This window comes from Nelusetta ayraudi, unplaced genomic scaffold (genome assembly GCF_046127955.1).
Source record: "Nelusetta ayraudi isolate G7.1 ecotype Tasmania unplaced genomic scaffold, CSIRO-AGI_Nayr_v1 ptg000039l, whole genome shotgun sequence".
In the NCBI taxonomy this organism is placed as follows: Eukaryota; Metazoa; Chordata; class Actinopteri; order Tetraodontiformes; family Monacanthidae; genus Nelusetta; species Nelusetta ayraudi.
In genome coordinates, this window is record NW_027466089.1 from 1,432,501 (window position 1) to 1,454,263 (window position 21,763).

General features: G+C 44.1%; 2 protein-coding genes and 1 long non-coding RNA gene across 3 annotated transcripts; 1 reads left to right on the forward strand and 2 right to left on the reverse strand.

Annotated features, from left to right (window-relative positions):
* Positions 1–6,098: 6,098 nt before the first annotated feature.
* LOC142892710 (putative monooxygenase p33MONOX) lies at positions 6,099–14,664 on the reverse strand. The gene is made up of 8 exons (XM_076032960.1): positions 14,455–14,664; positions 13,473–13,537; positions 13,162–13,349; positions 12,888–13,011; positions 12,570–12,697; positions 8,843–8,994; positions 8,527–8,702; positions 6,099–7,186 (listed from the first exon to the last, which is right to left on the reverse strand). Exons 2-8 carry the CDS (start codon positions 13,498–13,500, stop codon positions 6,981–6,983), a joined length of 1,002 nt encoding a protein of 333 aa, XP_075889075.1. The 5' UTR covers positions 13,501–13,537; positions 14,455–14,664; the 3' UTR covers positions 6,099–6,980.
* Positions 7,208–8,458, forward strand: LOC142892711 (uncharacterized). The gene is made up of 2 exons (XR_012927478.1): positions 7,208–7,616; positions 8,358–8,458. It is a non-coding gene; the product is annotated as an uncharacterized LOC142892711 (long non-coding RNA).
* A 1,444-nt stretch (positions 14,665–16,108) lies between the features above and the next one.
* LOC142892712 (growth-regulated alpha protein-like) lies at positions 16,109–17,254 on the reverse strand. The gene is made up of 4 exons (XM_076032961.1): positions 17,023–17,254; positions 16,778–16,895; positions 16,555–16,632; positions 16,109–16,432 (listed from the first exon to the last, which is right to left on the reverse strand). Exons 1-4 carry the CDS (start codon positions 17,084–17,086, stop codon positions 16,351–16,353), a joined length of 342 nt encoding a protein of 113 aa, XP_075889076.1. The 5' UTR covers positions 17,087–17,254; the 3' UTR covers positions 16,109–16,350.
* Positions 17,255–21,763: the final 4,509 nt, after the last annotated feature.

Sequence of the window (21,763 nt, forward strand, 5' to 3'; positions counted from 1 at the left end):
AAAAGCGGTAACTTGCAAGACTAGATTAAGTGGAAGGGAAAAGTCTTGTCTTTTTTTTTTTGGTATATTTTCTTTGATTATTTTTTAAAACATTTTTTTCACATAAAACCCCTTGGCAGGACTATCGTCACATATTCCCATTAAATTTTCAGCCTGATCTGATCGATAAGCGCAGCTAACTGGCCAGAATTATCTTTTACGCGGCCATTGAAGCGTTTGATGGGAGAACCAATGAGAGCGACAAAGTGCTTAAATAAACTATGGTTTAATAATCTACTCAAGAAAGAGAGAGTTTTGGGAGTAGTAGCATTGTTCTTTTTAATGTCTAATCGATTGCAGCCAGCTGGACTTGCTGCACTGTACTGTACCGTCTGCCTGTTTGGGGTCTCCGACAGTCGTGACCCCGGGGAAGGATGCCGGCAGCGAGACCGCGTGCTGCGAGGACGACCTGGAAGAAGATGAAGAGAAGCGCAAAATCATGAAAGTATGAGACGGGCGGGCGCTCATGTGCTCTGTCTGACCACATCACTTCCACATCTCCGGCGGAGGAATGCGCCGCGGTCTCAGAGTCACACGTCTCGGCCTCGACTCGTCCAGAAACACATCCGGCCGTGTGAAGGTGCTGAGGAAGGCCGGTATCTGCACACGTCACACGCCCGGGCCGAATGTGACTCTACCCATGGGCTATTTTCTACAATCACCACCACTAAGGGAACAGCTGTGTTGTTGGGATTACTCCATAAAAGTAATCCAACTACTGAATTACTTCTTTGATTATTTTGTTTCTTAAGTAATCAATTACTAATTACTTTAGTTTCAAAAAAAAAATAAAGTAACAGTTGCTCAGTGCTTTGGAATGAACTTTATAAAGTGAAGATTTTGCAATTTCAAGTATTGCCTCTGTCCTCTTAACATGAATGGATGTTTGTTCACAGAAAAAACTCACGTACAGCACCCGTGCCTTTTGCACAGCCCATATTGTTAAAATAATCTGCAACATTTTTGTTTTGTTTTTTGGTTGTTTTTCTAAATTTCATACATTTAATGGATAATAAGACACGTTTATCTTGCAAAATATTCAGAGAAGTAATGGAGCCGTCACTTGATAAAGTAATTATGATATAATTACCAGTTTTGCCACAGTAATCCCGTTACATTACTGCATTATTTAAAAAGTATCTTAATTACAGTGGTGGATAACTTAGTAATAGATTACTCGCCGACACTGGGGAACAGTCAGCCGTTGCACCTTTGTTTTGTTTGTTTGTCCAAACTCCCAGCAGATCCTTTGTGGCTGCTGCTGCTGCTGCTGCTGCTTTCGTCAGGGGAAGATGCGCCCAGACTGTGCGTGAGTGAGAACCGGTGACAGCAGCCAGAGAGCCACATTCCACCGGCGGATTAAGAGATTAATACGCGCTCGGCGTCTTATCCAAAGTGTATTTCATTGTTATCCGATAAGATCGACGGCAAAAGATCAAAGGCGTTTTTAATTGGTAAAGAAATGAACGCTGAGGTCTTTGCCAAAGTTAATTGGGGGAATTTTAGTGAGTTTCAGCATTTCGATGTGACTTTGGCCCTTGAGAATGGAGCCAATTCCTGTCCATTCACCACGTCGCTTTTGTGCCGCATAGGTGATTCATCGCTCTTGTATTCTAAGTATGATAAAGTATTTTCCAGTCGAACTAGTTCATCACATGTGGCTAGCCAGACCAGACTGACCACGTTGAGGCAGCTGCTTACGTATTATTTTAATAGGATCCCAGATCAAAAAAAAAAAAAAAAAGTTTCATTGTGTGATTTCGCAAAGCTTGCTCGGATAAATTGGGGCGGGGTGTTAGATCCCGCGCTTGGACTGTGCAATCTGGACGATTCCTCTCAGAACACGAGATGTTATAGACCCCCATTCGGTTGCACAACACGCGTCCTCCTGGGTTTTTCCTTCTTGTTGTTCAGTCTTGAAACATTAGACACCGGCAGCTCTCTGGATGTGATCTTTCCCCACATCTGCATCATATTAGGCCCTGGTGGCCCTTACAGGAGGGCCCATCCACAAACTCTGCCGCTCTCTTCCTTTCTTTCCTAGTGGGGGGATGGTAGGGAAACGCCTGGGGAACGGCACAGTGACACCAAAACCTTCCTGCTGAAAGCTGCAAAGTCACAGTTACAGGTAACATTATGGTCTGTCTCTGGCTGGTTGCTTCTTTTCCCCCCCTGTTATGCAATAAATGGGTGCGTTGGTACAACTTTCTTCCTGGGACAAACTCTTGCAGATAAAAGGCAGAGGGGATTTACTGTCTTGAGATTATTTGAAGCCCTGCCTGGTCGCCTCACTGGCACTGCTGTTATCTCTCAGGGATGCACGCAGTTAAGACGGTTGCGTAAAGTTCTCCAACTATGCGGTGCGATGCGTTGACAACAGTATTGGAACTGCCGCCTCAAGAATGTCACCTGCTTGGGCCTTTTGGCAGCTTGTTTGTCCGGTCGCACGGGTAATATGACATTGATCCGTCAACGTTTGCAATAGCAGCTCTTGTCTGCCTTTGGTGGCATGAGGGTGTACATTTCTGGCACGCTTGCTGGTTGAGATGACAGGATTAATGAAGACTGACACATTTTAAACATGCAAATGATGACAAAGAATTTTTTTCTACTGGGAAAAACCTGCAGGCTTCAGTCAAAACGCCTGATTTGCTGTGAATGCGGCGCAAAAGTCAAGATTTCAAGATCTCAGGATGCATTTTTCAGAAATCTCCACCACCATCATCCTCAACTAAGCCACCGGACACTTCCTCTGTTTAGCAAAGCATGTGAACTGCACCATAAACTACTCTCCTCACTCCATCACTTTTGAGTTTAACTAATTTTATTAGACGAGAGAAGCTAAAAGCGTTGCGCTGTATTGCACTTTAAGGCTCCTGTGCAGTGAAGTCGTATCACATGACACGATGGTGCACAGCGAGCTGACAGACGCATGTATCTCTGTATCTCAGCCAGATACATATTCCTGGTACAAAGTCAAAACAACCGTCGAGTTGCATAACGTTAATAGTCTCTGGACGAGCAGGTTTTTTTTTTTTTTTTTTTTTAGACCAACTTTGGACACCTTCATGCACATTTAAGCGTGACAATTTAAAATTAGTCAAAACATTTTTTTTTCCTTCTTTTCACCCTCATGATAATCTTAGAACAGTTGTGGATTTGCAGGACAGAAATATGGGAGTTTGGGGAAATAATGTGAATACGCATTCTTAGCATATTTAAGTATGACTGGAACTGAATCCCTCAAATCAATACGCAACGTCTCGACACGTCGTGATACTCAGGACCCGTTTCTCATTGCGCCCCGTGAGCACAGTGATTTGATCTGTTTCGCGGGCCGCCTCCAACGCGCCTTCGCTGTATAGGTGCAGGGGCCGGGGGGGGGACACGCATATTTGCCGGAGGGTTTGCATCCCGACACGTTGCGATTTACAGCCGTTTCTCATTGTGTTATGTAAAGCACAGTGATTCGATTTGTATGCGACCCACATCTGCGCCAACGGAGGCCGCTGCAGACTGCAATCCTATCCCCAGGTAATGGGCATGACTGATGTTTACTTTCACAGGCTACAGTACGAGAGGACCACCCCTCCCCCGACCCCCCCCCTCCAAAACCCCCCACAGTCCCCTCCTCACGTCCCATTCGTTCAGGCCTGTCCCACAGAAAGGTGGGTTCACCTCCGGGCCAGCTCCCCGTGAATCAATCCCAGATGTTCTCCCCGAGTGGAACAGCGCGGCGTACGACACAGGGAGTCCCACCCTGCAGCCCACGTCACCCTGGACCCTCTTTAAATCCCCGGTCAGGTTTTATCACCCTCCGCCTGTGTCATCGCATGAATAACTGGATTACGTCTGGGAAAACACGCCACGTTGTTTTATCTCAACGTCCGGCGACCACGACAAGTGACATTCTGCCAGTCAGAGGTTTCCAAACTATTCACATTCTGTACGTGAGAAAAATTCTAGGTACTTAAAAAAAAAAAAAAACTCCAGTAAAAGTACTGTTTCAACTCCTTTACTCAAAGTACATATTCTAAAATGTACTTAAGAATAAAGTAAAAATGATGATGATAATTTTGACCAGCATTGGTACTCTCAGAACTACAGGTTGTTGTTTTTTTTCAACTGCAGCACTACCAAACTTGAATCAGTAGTAGTGGTGACCAGTGAGCCATAATGGATGTTCACACTTTCAATAACAATAACCAATGTTACTTTCAATATACTGATTTGAACTGAGCACTGACCCCGAAGCCAAGTTACTCTAAAATAATCTCCCTCTAAAGTATGATTCGGTTTTATATTTAGCTACGTAACAGCATAGTTCAAATGGCTCCACTTCAAGTAACACTAAATATGTGTGTACAAATTTAGGCAGTAAAACCAAAAAGTTGTCAGAAAGAGAAGTACCTGAAAAATCTACTAAAGTACGGTAACAAAGTATTTGTACTTGGTAACTTTGCACCTCTGCTGCCACGACTCCAAAACTAAACCTGTGTTTATCCCCCTTCAATCAGCAGCTTTACTGCTTTACATCTTGCTAAGCACAGCCTGCCCATGCAAAAACAACGTAAAGCGGCTCTACGGCGGCCTGATTGAAGTTTACGCACATCTTTCTCAAAGCTGTGCATTGAGACACAACAGCAACTGGGTGGAGCAAACCTATGTTTGCTTGTAAACGGCCTCCGGGATACGCGTCCCGTGTAAATTGCTCATATAATGGTGGTCTGGCCAGACGGGAAAGTCTTAAATTGTGTCACGTTGGGTTGCGAGGAATTAAAAGTGTTGCGTCTGTTTTGTGGTTGTTAAGGGAGGAATCTGGCGCGACCGCTCTTTCAAAATGAGGATGAGTAAGAGCGCGCTGGATTTCTGCGAAGGGGCCGCTGTTTGTTTTGGTGCGTGCTCTCTCGCTCGCTCTCCGGCAGGGTGGTGCTTGCCATTGCACATCTGCGAGTGAGCTAAATCATTTGTGTGGGATCCTGGGAGGAGGGTGGGGGGCAGGGCCCTGCGCGAAACCACGTCATGTCGGACCCAGAAAGAGAGCCATCTGTGTTATGTCATGGCTGGCCTCGGCCACCCCACCCTTCCATCTCAATTCCCTCACCCCCAACCCCCCCTCGCCCCCCGTCCTCCGCCCCACCCACTGTGTCTCCTGCCTGTGCCTCACTGCTCGGGGTGAGTCTTGAGCTTCAAGTCGCTAACAGCTGGTTTAAGTCTCTACCGCCTTGTTGTTCCTCTGCCTTGCTAGAAAGTAGGGTGAATTTAGCTCTCTTTGTCTTTTCCATCATTGTGGGGTTTGCTTTTTTGGTGGTGGTGGTGGTGGTGGTGTTGCGGGGGTCACATTCCTCTCTCAGCCAACCACCTTCACGCAGCTAGCGAGTGTCCACAAACAGCTTTTGACCGTCAGCTCCATGTCTGCGCTTGCCCATCTCATTTGATGTCCACCTCTTGTGCTCCTTGAAAAGCAGACGTGGGCAGCCAATAGCCTGCAATTAAGTGGGAGGGGCCGGGGGGGGGCTTCCCCTTTGGGAGCTTCTGCTCATTTCTCAGAAACAGAAAGTCAAAAGTTGAAGTTTTACGCAAAGTAAAAGGGATGATTCAGGTGGGCGGTCGTTCAGGCCTGAATCTCCAAGGAAGGTCCGTGTTGCTGAATGTGGACTCGCTGTCACAGTGGGAACATTCTGGGTCAGCAGCACCTGAGTGGAGTTTTCCGAAAGTCATGACTGAAAAGTCAACTGGACACACACACACACACACACACACACACACACACACACACACACACACACACACACACACACACACACACACACACACACACACAGCTGCACTTCATCTCAGTCAAACAACATATTGTACATTACTGATGAAATGATGCAGGAATCTTTCCCCAGACTGTAACACACACAGACTGGTTGCAGATTATGGCTGCAGTCAGTGACCACTGGTTGCATCCAAGGTCTGCAGAATAACAGTTCTGAATGCACAACACAGACCTCGGAGCAGACTGACACACACAGAAAAAGAGAGGGCGGGAGAGGCATTGAGGACAACCTTGGTTCAACAAGTTGCTGCGGCATGTATTTTTCTGAAAACCTGGGATGGCAACGCCATCTACTGGTCAAAGCTCAGATGACATCCATGAGGCCCGTGTTGAAGAATTTAGAGATTTTGCATCATTTTCTACGCAGAACTCATGTACTGTGTTTGCATTTGAAGCAGCAGCGACTCATTTTGCTTGTTACTTTCAGATTTATTTACAGAAACGGAAGATCATCTCCCTTGTGCAATTACTATCAGGAATTCTTCAATTGTATCAAATAAAAACAGCAAAGACACAGAAAAAAAGAAAACACTTCAATGCTGAAAATGTTACAAAATATGTTTGTGATAAATTCCAAATAGTGACAAATGCTTCAAAGGTGTATTCATGAAAAATGCTAATTTAGCAGAACATCCTGGAAAGACAATCCAAAGAACTATCTTCAAGCCAAAGAGAAACAATATCTCCAAAATCCAATGAAATCTGGCACATTGTTCAACTCAAAACGACAAAAGAGCACACAAGTTTAGGCACAACACCATTCCACATCATACCTACGACCTGTGCACCCGCCTCAATTCAAATTCAGCTCGATTCCTTCAGCAACACTGGTAGAGAAACAGCAAAAACACTGCATGCCAATGCAACCGAGCAGTCGTGGAAATGGGGAAAATAAAAACAACAGCATCAGCACTGTGGACTAGCGGTTTCACACGATGTTTTTTTGTCAAGAACGAGCCGTGGTTTTGCAGACCAGACCAGAGGTTGTTATAACTCGTGTCTAATATGATGGCTGCTGCTCAGTATTCTTAGTTTACGGGGTGGGGGAGGGGACAGAGGAAGGAAGGCCGGCAGACAGACGAGCAGAGTGAGGCAGCGGTGGGGGGGTGGGGGGGGTTCAGAAGCCGGAGGGGGTTAAAACATTCATGTCCCGAGGTTTGAGTTTGTGTGGCCGCGGAGGCGCCGGCTTGGCCTCCATGCCCGAGATTTCAATCTTGGGGGGCATGAAGTGAGCCGGGTCGTCCGCCTTGAAACTGGCTTGGGTGTTGGTGCCGTCCATGGTGGAGGACTTTTGCAAGCCGAAGTAGGACTGCAGGGAGAAGCCTGGAGAGAAATGGAGGCACAGGTTAATTCCCCAAAGCAATGGTCATTTTTCTGGACATTTGGGGGGGGGGTGCGCCCTCTGGTGGATATAATGGTGTACTGTTTTCACAATAACAAGTCATTTTCTCTGGGGGGGAAAGAAATATAATAATATTAATAACATTAGAATATATTCGATATCCGGGTCAATTTTTCAGACCAAACTTCGAACTGAATTGCTGAGGAATGTTACCGGCCCATCTGGGTGCATAATAACCTCATAATAAACGCGATGTGATGCTGTGAAAATCCAGTGGATCAGCAGTTTGTGCGGCACAGTTGTTGTGCCAGCCCATCTGGTTTCCCACAGCTATGCAGGTTTCAAAGTCACTGAAATGCACCCCCCACCCCCTCCCTCCTCATTATGATGCTCAATTTGAACTTCAGCAAAGTCCCAATTCCACTGTCCAAAAAACATGCTTTTTTGTTTTTTTTTAAATATTGGTGCATTTGGTGGCGGTGGAATCTGCTCACCGAGCCGCGCGACAAAACGGGTCGAACCACCCGGCAAACGACCCGGGTCAAAATCGGCTCCGGTCGGCTCCGCACTAATCGGCATGCGATGGAATCTGTGAACCCGGGACAACACCACCTTTTTTACCTGCCGCACGGGGTGACGTTGAGCGTAACGTGCGCGAAGTCATGATATCGCGCCAGCCGCGGCGTATATCAAGCACTGATGCAAAAGTTTTCCATCACGTTCCAACAGCGCTGGACAATTGTTCATTGTCCTCTGGCTGTTTCGCCCGCTGCTCGCGCACAAAGTGGACCAGACGCCGAAACAATCGCTGCACGGCCGCGGAGGTGCGCGCCGCTTCAAGTCTGGTCGGCAACGACGTCATCGTTCCACTGCAGCCAAAAGTGACCAACGACTAAGAACACTGGCCACCGCCGGACTCTGGAATTCTGTAGCACTTCATCATGCGATCTCAGCGCGATGACGTCAGCAGACACGCAGCGGTGAAAGCGGAGGGGGTGCAGCTTGCCGGCGGGGGGGGGGGGGGGGGGGGGGGGGGGACACCCCGCTGGGTTTGGTGCGTGGACACGGAACTCAATGCCGATTGCTTCCGCGACGTCCCGCGTCCAAAAACATGGCGTCATCCCGCTAATTTTAGTGGAACAGAGGCTCAAGTCTCCTAACCATGTCAACTTCCTTAAATGCCTTAACTTGCTGCCATGTGATTGGATCATTAGCTATTAGTTTTCACAAGCTATTGGACATTAAACCTAAAAGCGTTATTTGGTCAACACAAACAAGTCTTGATTTTTCAGCATTAGCAATGTGAAATATTTTCCTGCACCTGTGCCAGATTCCGAGCCGGGGTCGGTGGGAGACTTGTGCACTAAAGACCGAGTTCCAAAGAAGGTCCATCTCTCTCCTCCTTTGCCTTCGTTTCCTCCCATGTCTGTGCTGGGGTTGGGGCTGCTTAGCTCAGGTGTGGTCAGGAAAGGTGTGGAACTCAACTGCAACCAGGTCCTGTATTTCCCAAAACAAAACCAAAGCGACAAGTCAGTGAGGACAAATGCCATACGAGTGCCTTTTGAAAATAAGGTGACGCGTCATTTTTTCCTTGCGAAAGGAAATGGGAAACCAGAATTCCTGGACATGGAACTGACCTGCGGCTAAGAGCTGGTGATGAGTGGGGACTGACACAGGGTGTGACACTGGGGGTGACGGAGGGGGTGACTGAGGGGGTTCCACTCGGGGTGGATTGTGCTGATGTTATGAGCCTGTCCTCCTTGAAGTCCCCACTTGGCATTCTCAACTTCTGCAGAGGTAGGAGAGGAAAAAATATGAGTAATGCATAGAACACAGAAGCAAGTCATCTATTCAAGCACAACACTTCAATTTTCCTTACTGAAGTTCATTGATAGCCGACTTCCAAAGCGCTGCTTTTGCACTTCCTTCAGTTTCCATTCTTTCTCAGTATTCTACACTGCCGCACCAGTTACGTAAGGGTGGACGGATCTAATCCCGCAACTACAACAGCAGCAGTGGCAAACAATATTGTTAGGAACAATTTGATGGACGATACAAACGCTAACAACGAATGCAATCTAACCTACAAATTTGGAATTTACGAAGACCTTTCCCGGTGGTTTTCGTGTCCTGAAAAGATAGCTGGCATGCACAGCGTGTACTAAACCCAACTGTTTACGCAAACGTTGTTAGTCCATGTGGATTGCCTCATTGCTGTTGTCCTAGTTGAAGTTATTGTTGACTGCCCATTATTTTTTATTGAAGATTTACTGGCACGGGCACCAAAAGCCCTGCAATTCAGCAGCCCACCGCTCAGATTGGAACATTTCATCCGGTTTTTCCAACATTCGACATTTCAAGTTTTTTTTTGGAATTTTACCATTAAACCTAGAATTCTGAGATCAGAGGAAATTCTAAATAAAACCTATTCAAGTTTTTAAGATTGGTTTTCTGTGTGCCAATAATTTACTTCTTTCAACAAAAAAAAAAGAAAAAAGAAAAAAAAAGTTTCAGGCTTTCTTTCCCTGGCAAAGCTGTGACGCTTTATCATCAATGTTGTTTGGCCTGAATCTTTTTGACACATGTGTCAAGGGCACAACATTGATTTCATTCCAAGTACACTCTCGGAATATCCAACGCAAAAGGTCAACAGTGTTTTGCTGGACCTCCAGCTCCCACCCGAAAAAGCGCAAAGTGCGTCAGTGAAGCGCACGGCCTATCACCGTGATGCAGCCGTGTGGGTGGGAGAGGCACAGGGCACAACGAGACTCTTGCAAAAACTCAATATTGATAAGTGATTGTGTAGTCGCGAACGTCAATATAAGTTGTAAGTGCAATTCCTTCCTGCTTGTTTGTTGCTATTGCTGCGACTTCAAACCTGCAGCACCCAAGTTAAACTATTTGGGTCAATTTGGTCGATCACGTGTTTTGATGTAAAGGTTAAAGACAACAGTGAAGTAAAGTAAAACAACAACAACAACAACACAAAAACACAAAACAAAACAAAATTGAAGTTGCAATTATTAGAACTGACAAACTACTGAACGCACATTAGTTGAAAACTAGAGTTTGGCCACTAATAAAATGAAAGCAATAACAGGAACGAAGACAGGCGACTAGCGAGTGACTATTACATAACTTAGGGAGGCGGGCAGTTAAAGAGTGGTATTCATCTCGGCTGCAGTAGCTAACGATTTTACTCTCATAATGAAACCAAACAACTGACATTTAAAAAAAATATATATGTGTGTATGTATACATATCTATGACTCAAAACGACCACCATATCGCTGACAGTACCACTGACTTTGTCCATTAGCAAAACTGCGTCGACTTGACATACCGATCCACTTAGCACAAAAAGCTAACGGTGCTTCGGTTGGATAACATTGAGGCGATTAAGACCATCGTTTGTGTTCAATTTGACATGGGAATATGTGTAATTATTTCCGACGCAGAATGCCATCGGACAGCTCCCAGTGTCGATTAAAACAGCACTTTCTAAAGGTTTACTTCAATAAACAACAGCTCGGCTGCCCGTTTGGCTAGCTGGACTCGGACGTTTTTTGGCTAACGGCTACGTTTCCACCCGGAACATTTGAACAGAAAATAACCATCAACCTCAATTTCTTTACATACCTTTTTATGATATGATGTGTGTGACACTCCGGTCCATTACCCTCCATTATCTTTTCCATAATTACTTATTTTTTAATTAGGCACGTTTATTTCTCGGCGATAATAACGGTACCGACTGTACACACAGCAGAGGGCCTACGACTGTAACGTTTGTTACGACGTCGCTGATTGGTCAGTTTCGGAAAACGACGTGGCTCGACTCATTCGAGTACGCCAATAAGGACTAGGCGCTCTCATTTATTTATTTATTGCGACGTTGACCGAGTTACACGGTGGCCTTTACTCCAGTCACTAATCTATAATGATAGTCTATAATATATTACTGTCTTGTTTTGTAAATGGGATTCCTCGGGAAAGGAAGGGTGTCAGAGTGCTGGTGCAGCACAATTTCACATAACGTTAAATGTAGTTAATATCAAAGTCCTACAAAACGAACCTTTTGGTGAGAACGAGAACAGCAGAACCAACACCTCAACAACATTGTTCTTTTTTCATTTGTGCTGATGTGCATTTAAATCGTATTTATATTTCAGTGTTCATCCCAGACTCCAGTGCAGCGGCCTCACGCAAATAACCATTCAAATAAACTTTAGTCTTCAGGAAACAGACGACAGCCAATAATTATAGTTTACTCCCGGGCCGGATACTTTGTTGTGCCTTGCAAACCGAGACAGCCAATTAGGAGGTCTCAAGGGCTATGTATGGCCAGGTGTCACTTGAGGGAGAGATATCAGTAACCTCTGTAATGTCATATTGGACTCATTTGCAGAACTGTGTTTTCTAAAATGTAGAAGAAAAATATGGATGTTTGACAAATTTCAAAGTAACTCTGTATTTCAAACCGTTAATATAACTATCAAAACAATCATAATTTCCACATGAAATGTCAGAAAAACATAAAATACTAACTTTACCTAACTGTCCAAATATAATAAGATTCTTAATATTGCCTCTCCCATACAAGGCCAGAGTGAGAGTTTGTCTAACTTTACCCTGCAACAACTTTTTTTCCCTCCAGAATGGGAATATAATGACCTACATATGAAACTGAGGTGTCAGGCAGGCCAGCTAACTCAGCAGGATCGTGGGGGATGGGCCGAATCAGTCAGGGAAAGTGAACAAATAAAAAAAAAAAGTGAAAGGCAACCTTTGCCCACTTTACGATTGCACTGCAGTGACTCTTTGTAGACAGCAATCGGTCAAACATCTAAAGCTGAACAGGAAGACATTAGTCTAAGTCCATATGAAATGCATTAGCACCATTCCGACTATTCCTAAATCTCTGTGCAGCACAACACAACAGAACACACTGGAGGATTTCCACATTGCTTTGCACTTCAGCACTCGCATTACCAGGTTACAGCAGCTGCTCACCAGCTTCGGTGCAGTCACGCATGGCTGCTTTTACTCTTCGAGCATGTGTGCTGTTCCCACTAAAACTCATGTTACAAGGAGCGGGGAGCCTTAACACTGCCTCACCCCTCGTCTCCATTCTCAGCAAAATGTACCATAAAACATTTAATATCTGGCAACAAAAAAAAAAGCAGTTCTCATTCTTTCTGGAACACTCGCATATCTTTGTCTTGTCTCTAGTAAGATGAATATATACTGTATGTCCTACACGAAATGAAACAAATTAAAGACGGCGGCCATTTTATTCAAATGCGATTTCTCGCCATAAAAACATTCTAGTCAGGCTTCCTCCAGTCGCTCGTTGGTACTCACTGGCAGCGTGCCATCGCCGACCCGGTGGAAGCGAGTATCCTCAGCTGAGAGCCCCTTGTGGGGGGAATACCTGGTGTCAGTCAGTCCTGCCTGGTGCTCAAACCTCTGCAGATTCTCATGAGTCTGCTCTAAATGAAGACGGGAGACATAATTAGACTTATTTATTGGCCTCTGACAGGATTATATATGGCAGTCAAGGCAATTATATCACATTCCACGTAAGTAGGCGTCTCATTGGTGTCTTGCCCCTATACATATTTCTCGACGTGAGGACGTTTTGTTCTCAGCCGGGACTTTCAGGCGCTTCCGTTGACTTACTGATCATGAGCGAGCTCATCAGCGACGTCGCTTTGGCCTTCACCACAGGCACCGGGGAGATCAGTGGCGGCGGAGGTGGCGCCGCCTCGCAGCCCGTCGTCAGCTTAGCACCAGCGGCGCTGTCCTAGTCGCAACACTCACATTTAGCAAATGGTGTCATTGCATAACAAACCCACATACAGGACCCGCTCGAGCGCGCACTCATGCCGCTTCCCGAGAGTGAGCTTCCTTAAGATCAAGTTGCAAACTCAGCCGCACTTAAGTGGGAATGCACCTCTGCAGTGTTCCTGAAGCGGTGCTGTGGGATGACAGGGTCTTTCCATAGGATGTTGACAGACATGTCCGGGGGCGGGGAGTTCATAGGGGCCTCCATGAGCTCGTCATAGCTGGTGTTCCTCCGAGACATTCCGATGGGAGACGAAAAGGCGCCGAAGATCCCCGACGATGTGCCCGACTCGATAGCTACTGGATGAAACGAGGCTTTTTGTCTGTGTTGTATTTTTGTTTAAGTTTCTGAAAAAAACAGCAAAATAAGAGCAAAAACAAATTCTCTCTCATTTGTCTCATATTTCAGGCTTGTGTTACCTGGAATCTCTCGCTGTCCCGAGGCCATTTTGATGTGGAATCAGAGCAGCTGACCACAGGAGACTCTGCAGGGTGATAAAATGGAGGTACACTCAGCTTAGGACACCTAATCTGAACTCTTTATCACATGACACCACATGACACCTGGTCATTTGTACACAGAAGAGTAAGATCAGGAGAAGAGGTGCAAGGCGTGAGTTGATGCAGTGAATACGGATGACGAGGCCCGTCGTAGCGGAGAGGAGTGAGATAAAAGTGCGACTCCGAAGGAGAAAACAAATATTGGCAGCTTGTGCTCAGCGTCAACAGCACAGGGCGCCCTGTCTCTGACCATCCCCAAATAGAAGCAGAGAGTCTGGTTACACTGAAGTCATGCAGGGGCCTGCTCTGACGCTGTGGACAGGAGCTGGGAGTGTCCAGACACCCAAACACATCAGCGGATAATTCTCTGAGGTGGAGGTAGGGGAGGAGGTGGAGGTGGAGACAGCCGCTTTCACAGGAAGGCGAAGAGGTGGCGGACCCCACCTGCCCAAGGAGCCCCTGATCTGGCTGGTTGCAGCCAGCTGACCCTCCTCTGGCATCCACCTGCAGCCGGCTGCACTGACTGACTCACTGACTGACTGACTGACGGCAGCAGCACCGACAACTACAATCTGACTCAAAACACAGACAGTTGAAAGAGCCTTTTTGTTGTCTGGTTGAATCTGTGCATGCAGCACATTGGGCCCATTTATCAGCTGTTGCAATGACGTCAGAGCCTGAGTGACTTGCGAAAAAAAAAAAAAAGGAATCGAGACTTCCTTCTCATGGGTGTGTGAAAATCTTTTAGGTATTCAACTCGCATTTTAGCGCTGTGCGTGATTTTAAAGTAGCAAAAGAGGGGGGGGGGGGGGACAAGACAGATTTTTCATTTAAAAGCCACACAGGGATTCACAGCTGTGTGCACGCAGCTGCAGCTGCAGCGGTCCGAGTTGTCACTCACCTTGAGCTGTCAGTGTTCAATTAAAATCTGCCGCAGGATTTCTTCAGTCAGTGGTTTGATTCTTCCTGGTCCCGGTGCGGCAGCAGTGGTGACACTCCGAGCGGACACGTCCACTGTGTTTGTTCACCGCTGGGAACATCCATGACTTTTGGACGCGAGGAGGAGAGTAAACAACGGGGACGTCGTCCTCACACTGGCGGTGAACCCTCGTCCTCCTCCTCCTCCTCCTCCTCCCGCCCCTCTCCCTCCTCCTCCTCCTCCTCCTCCTCCTCCTCCCCGGCACCGAGCCCGCGGAAGTGACAAGGCAAACGCTGTGCCTGTGTGCGAAACCATGCGGGAGAGAATTTATGGGTGCGTTTTATTTTTAGAATTAAGATGAATAACAAAGTGCGACTGGTGATATTTTTAACTCTAGGGTGCGGTAGTTGTGATTTGAGTGCTTTGAAAAGACGATAAACACCCATCAAGCTGCTCGACATAATAATAATCAGAAGCTTCTCATGTCCAAAAGGAAAATAAAAACCCTTAAAACATGCAGTCTTTGGTCTTGACCACCCGGGGGCGACACTTTCCCAGAGGAGGAGTCCAACTGCTTGCTGAGGGGAAATGGATACTCTTCACTTTCAGCTACCGTAAGCATTTCCTGATGAATTCCTCTAAACGAGAGACAGTTCTGTATCACACAGATTGAAGACCTATATTGTCTGAGGCTCTCAGTCATCCGGGCCATCTTAAAGTAGAACGGTTAAGTTGGGACAACCGGACTTTGCAAGAACAAGTCCACTTGCCACAACTTGACCCTTCTACTTTAAAACCTTTTTTATTAATCCAAAATTATTGGCGGTGCAGTCTTATATAGATGTTTTTGTTGTCATACTGTCGCTGTTCTAAACAACAGATTGGCAACATGAGCAGTGTGCGAAAAACAGGGCGGTCCTGGCGGGGGGGGGGGTCGGACCACCAATTAAACCATGAAACCCCCTGAAAGCCTCAAGGAAAAATTTAACAGGGTCTCGTATTTTTTATTTTATTTATTTAATAAAAAAAAAAAGAAATATATATATATATATATATATATTTTTTTTTTTTTATTTCTTTTTTTTTATTAAATAAATAAATATAAATATATATATGTATATATATATATATATATATATATATATATATATATATATATATATATATGTATATATATATATGTATATATATATATATATATATATATATATATATATATATATATATATATATATATATATATATATATATATATATATATTGTCACTAATGCCCCTCCTCCGAACACACTGAAGTCAGTGGATAAACACAAACTAGCCACAAGGGGGTGTCCGAGAACTGAGACAGGAGGCGATAAGTTTGCTGCATCTCAGTGGATTTTGTCACCTTCTGAGTGTGTGGTCTGTAAGAGCCCACACACACAACTAGCACCCCCTACGCTAAAGGAAATGACAAGACACCCATAACCTAGCTCACATAAGCTTTAGCAGTTGAAGGCTTTGAGCAGGAGTCTGAATCTGGGCAACCTCAGTTGGTTCTAATCACTGTTTGTACTGCTTTTTGTTTGTTTCTTTTAATAAACTGGTAAATGGGGGACAAGCACAGCACCATCTCAGAGGCCAAAACATCAACAGGATATTTTCAAATTTTACTTTATTGTATAAAAAACAAAAATGAGAATCACAGTGCTTCAATAAGTGAGGTAAAACAAGAAAATACATTAAAAAATCATAACAAGGACAAAATAAGCATAGTAATTCACAATTTAGTCAACAATTGACTTAATTGAAAGTGCTTTTGTGTGTGTGTGTGTGTGTGTGTGTGTGTGTGTGTGTGTGTGTGTGTGTGTGGTTGAAAGACTGGAGTCCATGGAGCTGATCATGACTGAGATGTGCTCTGGGTGCTTGCAGTCGAGCTGAGCGCTGCTGGTGTGGTTTTGTGCAGCGCCTGCTTGCGTTTGCTGGAGGGGAGGAAAAACCACAGACACACATCAGACCCGCTGCATTCAACATCGCCAAAGATACATGTGATCGTTGCGGTGGTTGGAGAGTTTTTGGGAGAACATGGCTTTGCACTACTTACAGCATTCTCTCCATCAGACGTCTCACCACCGGGAGCTGGGGGTTCAGGCAGAAGCGGTTGTCGTTCTTCAGTGTGACACTGGAAAAGACAGAGGAAGAGATTTAGAATGAGAATTTATTTGCAAAGACAAGTTCATCTGATTTTAATGAGCCGCTACTTGTTATTGATGAACTTCAAGGTGTTGAAGTAACAAATAACATACTAATAATTGACAGTATCTTACACAATCTCCACGTTTCTACAGAAGACAGTCTGTGGGTAAATGTGAAGGTCCTTTATTTGAGTCTCCATGGCCCTAAACCCTCGGGTCCGTCTGCAAAGACATTTCTCTGATGCAAAGACTGAAGAGAAGACAAGAGGGAACAAGGTTTGTTTGTCAATGATCTCTCCTGTCATCCAGAGCTGAATGATAAGCATGTCAAAATAAAATGTTGTCATTTAAAAAAAATGATGAAAACAAAAACTTACGCTGGGCTCTGGAGACGCAGACCAGGACTGCGACGAGCAGCAGTGCCTTCAAGATGCCGGACATGCTTGGTTTCCTTTTCTGATAACGACGACGGCGGTGTAAAAAAAAAAAAAGACAGAGCTTTTTTCAAACAATTAAAGTGGAGAGAGCAAATGAGTGCAGCAGGAGTGAAGTGTAGAGAGCAGTAGAGAGTAGAGAGTGATGCTGGAGGGCACTGCTGAGGGAAGGCGAAAGTTCCTCTTAAATACTCTCAGATCACTGACCTCATCATTCCATTGATGACGATTCCGGCAAGAATGGAAAAAAAAAGTTTCCAATCTTGTGGTTAATGTGGACCATTTGATAATTTCCTGTTTATGAATTTCATGTGAATATTAACATTAACAATATTAGAATATTACTATTAATTTTTGCAAGTAAAGTAATAATGTAAATACTATTATAGAATCACCATGAATGGAAAATTCAGTAGGGTAGAAATTCTTCTGGAAATTTAAGCAAAAGATTTGCATGAAAAAGTTTCATTGTAGTTTGATTAAAACAAACTACTTGACTTGTGACAATTTCACAAAGTAAGGAAATTACAAGAGGACGATTTATGTAATAATTATGCAAATTAACAATAGTGTGTTGATAGTAGCACAGTGGTTTTTTTTTTAATAATAAAATGTAAAATTGTACAATTTGAGACACAAGTTAAAATGAATTTTAAGGAGAAAAATGTTCACTGAATGTGTGAATAGAGTCGTGTGGGCTTGTTTATATTGAGCATGTCTAAAATGTAGGCAGGTGATGTTTGCCGTGTCTCTCACTCTGCTAAAGCAGTGGTTAACACCTTTGTCAGTGGAACGAAAGAAGGTTTTTGTTTCTTTCCATTTGTATTGTTGCACAGCTGCATTTTGCTGCAGGGTCTCTGAACACATTGACACATGAACATTTTTCCCCCCCCTTGTGTTTCTGAGAGCGTTCTCTGTAAACTCTGGAGACTGTTTTGAAAAATGCTTTGGAAATCCCAGTAGATCTGCAGCTTGTGACACACTGTCTGCCAACGACAACCATGTGACATTCAATCTCACTTCAATCAATTCTCTTCTGGTTCTGACTTTGAATTTCTGTAAGTCATCTCCACCATGTCTCCATGCCGAAATCCACTGAGCTGCTGCCACGTGATTGGCTTCGTAGCGGATGTGGCAAAAGTGTTCATATTCTGTACTTAAGTGAAAGTACACAAATACTAGTATTGATTCAACTTCCTTTTCTCAAGTGAGAGTAAGAAGTACAGGTTCTGAAAGAGTTAGGCCCCTCCCCCCTCAAAAATAACCAGTGTTATTTTCTACATTTTTATCTTTCTCTGTATTAAACACATACTGAAGAGTGACCCCAAAGCCAAAGTACTTTGAAATAATCTCCCGCTAGGATGTAATAGTCATTGTATTTCATAACACAGTAACATAACTCGTATCTTTTAAACACTGAGAAAAAGTAAAAGGTTGTCTGAAAAAGAAATACATGAGCAGATACCTGAAAAATCCACAGTAGCAAAGCACTTCTACTTTGTTACTTCCAACCTATCAGCCACAGGTTAACAAGCTATTGAACATTGTGCCTGATAAAGTAGATGGTGAGAGCATATATATTACGTTTTGTGAGGACACACTGGTCAGAGCTGTTGCTGAGCTGCTCTCTCTTCATAACCATCTGGCACTCCTCTTTAATTGCATGATTGAAAAGGTGAACACAAAAAACACACACAAAACACAACAGAAGTTAAACAAATACAGAACAGGGCAAAAAACTTTCCCTGGCTCGGAGTCAGACTGGACTGAAGACAAAGGCTGGTGGAGGCTGGGAAATTTGGGGAGAGGATGTGAAGTCACAGGTCCAGCCGGGACTGAGAACAGCTTTAAAACAGAATAGAATACATGTACTCTGTTGATCCCAAATTGGAAAATTGGGATGTTTTCTGAAACACAAAACATAAAAAAGTGAAGTGAAGTGAATTAAAGGTTTCAGGTCAGATTAAAAGAGCTCTGCTAATGCGTTTCGTGTAAACGTGTTGGCTGTGTCGGAAATAAAAGAGAAGGTGGCCTTCAGTTCTTCTGGGGAATTACAAAACAAAAATATCTCAGATGAACTTGTTTCCTTTTCTCCGTCATGGACTTCTTTAAGCGAAAGCTGAAGTGTGCCCCTGTGTAGAAACACACCAAGAGGAAGTACTAATGTCAACCTCTTGGGCTTCTTTCCTTCCTCTGCAGACGTGATGGCTGTGGTTCCACTTCTTCTTTCTTCAATTTTCACTTTATACCGTATTCACAATGACCTTTGGTGTCATAATAGCATTTTAATACAAGATTTACACTTTAAAGATGTGCATTGAAAGCTTTGTTTGTTTCAAATTGGGGAAAAAATATTTTTCTCCTTTTAGTCTGTAAAAAAAATATTTTATTTTCATTCCTTTATTTATTCTTAATTATTATAATTTTATTTTGCACTATATTTTGTTGCTGTAATTATGCAAATTTCCCCAATGTGAGATAAATACAGGTATTCTATTCTATTCTATTCTATTGAAAGGAAGAATGCGTTACATATTGTTTTTTTTTTCCACTACCTGCAGTAGAAATCCATTAGGGGACAGATTTAATATCTCCTTGGGTGTTTTTCTTCATATTTTGGTTGTTGCTTTCCACAGAAAAACAGCCCTGTTTGTTCTGAGAGCCCAATGACCTGCTATTGCTTCAGTGTGCTGTCTTTTACATGAAATTGCTTTCCATTTCGGTTGAACTACAACATACTTTGCTCACAGTTTGCCTAATGTTGACCACACTCCAACCACTTACCCTAAAATGCAATGACCTGAAAGCTGAGAGAGAGAAAAAAATGGGGACTGTCCAAAATGTCAAATGTCAGTTTACCACCCACGAGACACCCACTGAGACACCCACCTCACACACACCCACACACAAAGCTAGCATCATGTTTCTGCCGTTTTGTCATTACAAAAGCTGTACCACCACCACCGCCACTAACAGAACAAAAAAACCCTGCATATTATCTTATTTTATTTTATTTTTTTTTAAACTGCATATTGTTATCTTATTTTGAATGTGCATTCTGACATCTGTGTGAGAAGAGAAGCATATTTAGAGGGTAGATTTAAAAGGTTTTCCCCAAAAAACAAACAAACAAAACATATTTTCTTTAATATAAAGTCAGATAAACAAATAAAGCAGAAAAGCAAAAAGCAGCATCTTTTCCTGGCCGAGTATTCCAGCTCATCAAAAACGTGTGAACTCTTCTATTCGGACAAAACAGCCCATCATCACCAGGTCAGAGCAAAGACAGAAGCAGTCCATAAGTTTTATATATTTTGAAGTGTTGGTAACTCATTCATTCATTCATTCATTCATCTTCTATGCCCGCTTATTCCTATTCAGGGTCACGGGGGTCGGCTGGAGCCTATCCCAGCTGTCTTAGGGCGAAGGCAGGGTGACACCCTGGACAAGTCGCCAGTTCATCGCAGGTGTTGGTAACTGATGATGTGTTTTTTTTTTGTGGTTGCATTTTTATTTTGACTACACTGATATTTTTGTACACTGTAGTTTCATCGAAAGAGGACACAGAGGCCTCTGATTATGACGAGGATGATGGTGCACCTGAAGAGCCAGACCATGACTCAGACCCTGAGCCAGCTGGGTCCAGCACTGCCTTTGCTTGTCCAAGAGGACCGAGTGGTAGGTCTACTTACCTGAAACTTACTAGTTAGCTGCAGTTGCCATCTAATAATCTTCTGGGTCCCTAAACTGTGTTTCCTATGACCATTTTATCTCATCTTCTGTGTATTTAGTATGTACATTGCACCATTTAGAGACTCAGATTGCAATTTATTGGTCGAGAAACAAATTCATTGTCATAGTCTGTGGACCCTCGGAAATAGCCTCGGCCATTCCCCTCGCGGGACTTCCCCGCTGGCCGTCCCCGGCCGGGCACATGTCCAGCGATTGTCCTGAATTGGATTTTACACATCTTCATTATTAATTATATGTTCATGAATGGAGAGCCATATCATCAGATCTCAGAGAAGTAGCAAGAAATGGGTGGCCAACTTCTAAGCAGTTTATACCGATGATGCACTCACCCTTCCGGTTTCGTTTTGCGCACGCTTGCAAACAGGGATTTCCCCCTCAGGATATTTGGTCATTTTTAACTTGGCACACTCAGGTTCGATTTAGCTGAAATGTGTCATTAGAATCCGAAGCAATGTTTGGTTCCTGACCAAGATGCGATTGGAGACAGGACTTTACAACGATCACGAACACGTTTCAGAAAGTAATGACAGTTTGAACTCACGGGACGTCCCGTTGGTCCGGCCTACTGCTGGTTCGACTTGTGGTCGACTTTGTCGGACTAATGGGAGGTCGGACCAATGGGCAATTCCCAATAAAAGTGTCTTTAGCTTGCTTGGCGACTTGAAGGTTAAGACTTGAGACTTGCTTTTGACTTGCACATGTGTGACCACCTCTAGTTGGTACTGAGGGATTATGTAAACGTGTGCGACGCTTTGGGAGTGCAGGTTGTACCGGGAGAGCCGGTGAGAGGAGGATCGTACCATTTGCGAGGGGTGGGCGATTTAATTTTAACTATATGAATATATTATGTTTGAACTACAGTCCAAGTTGACTCTTTCTTGGGCATTATTTGAGCGTGTCAAAGTATAAAACAACAACTTTTTAACACAAC

Bases quoted from the DNA above. Each gene is read 5' to 3' on its own strand.
- LOC142892712 (XM_076032961.1), bottom strand. From the start codon at position 17,086: ATGTCCGGCATCTTGAAGGCACTGCTGCTCGTCGCAGTCCTGGTCTGC. The intron at 16,633-16,777 runs GTAAGATACTGT...TGTCTTTTCCAG, and splicing joins TGTAGAAACGTGGAGATTGT to TGTCACACTGAAGAACGACA. The intron at 16,433-16,554 runs GTAAGTAGTGCA...CCTCCCCTCCAG, and splicing joins CGTCTGATGGAGAGAATGCT to CAAACGCAAGCAGGCGCTGC.
- LOC142892710 (XM_076032960.1), bottom strand. From the start codon at position 13,500: ATGGCCTCGGGACAGCGAGAGATTCCAG. The intron at 13,350-13,472 runs GTAACACAAGCC...TTCATCCAGTAG, and splicing joins GGGACAGCGAGAGATTCCAG to CTATCGAGTCGGGCACATCG. The intron at 13,012-13,161 runs GTGCATTCCCAC...TGTTGCGACTAG, and splicing joins GCTTCAGGAACACTGCAGAG to GACAGCGCCGCTGGTGCTAA.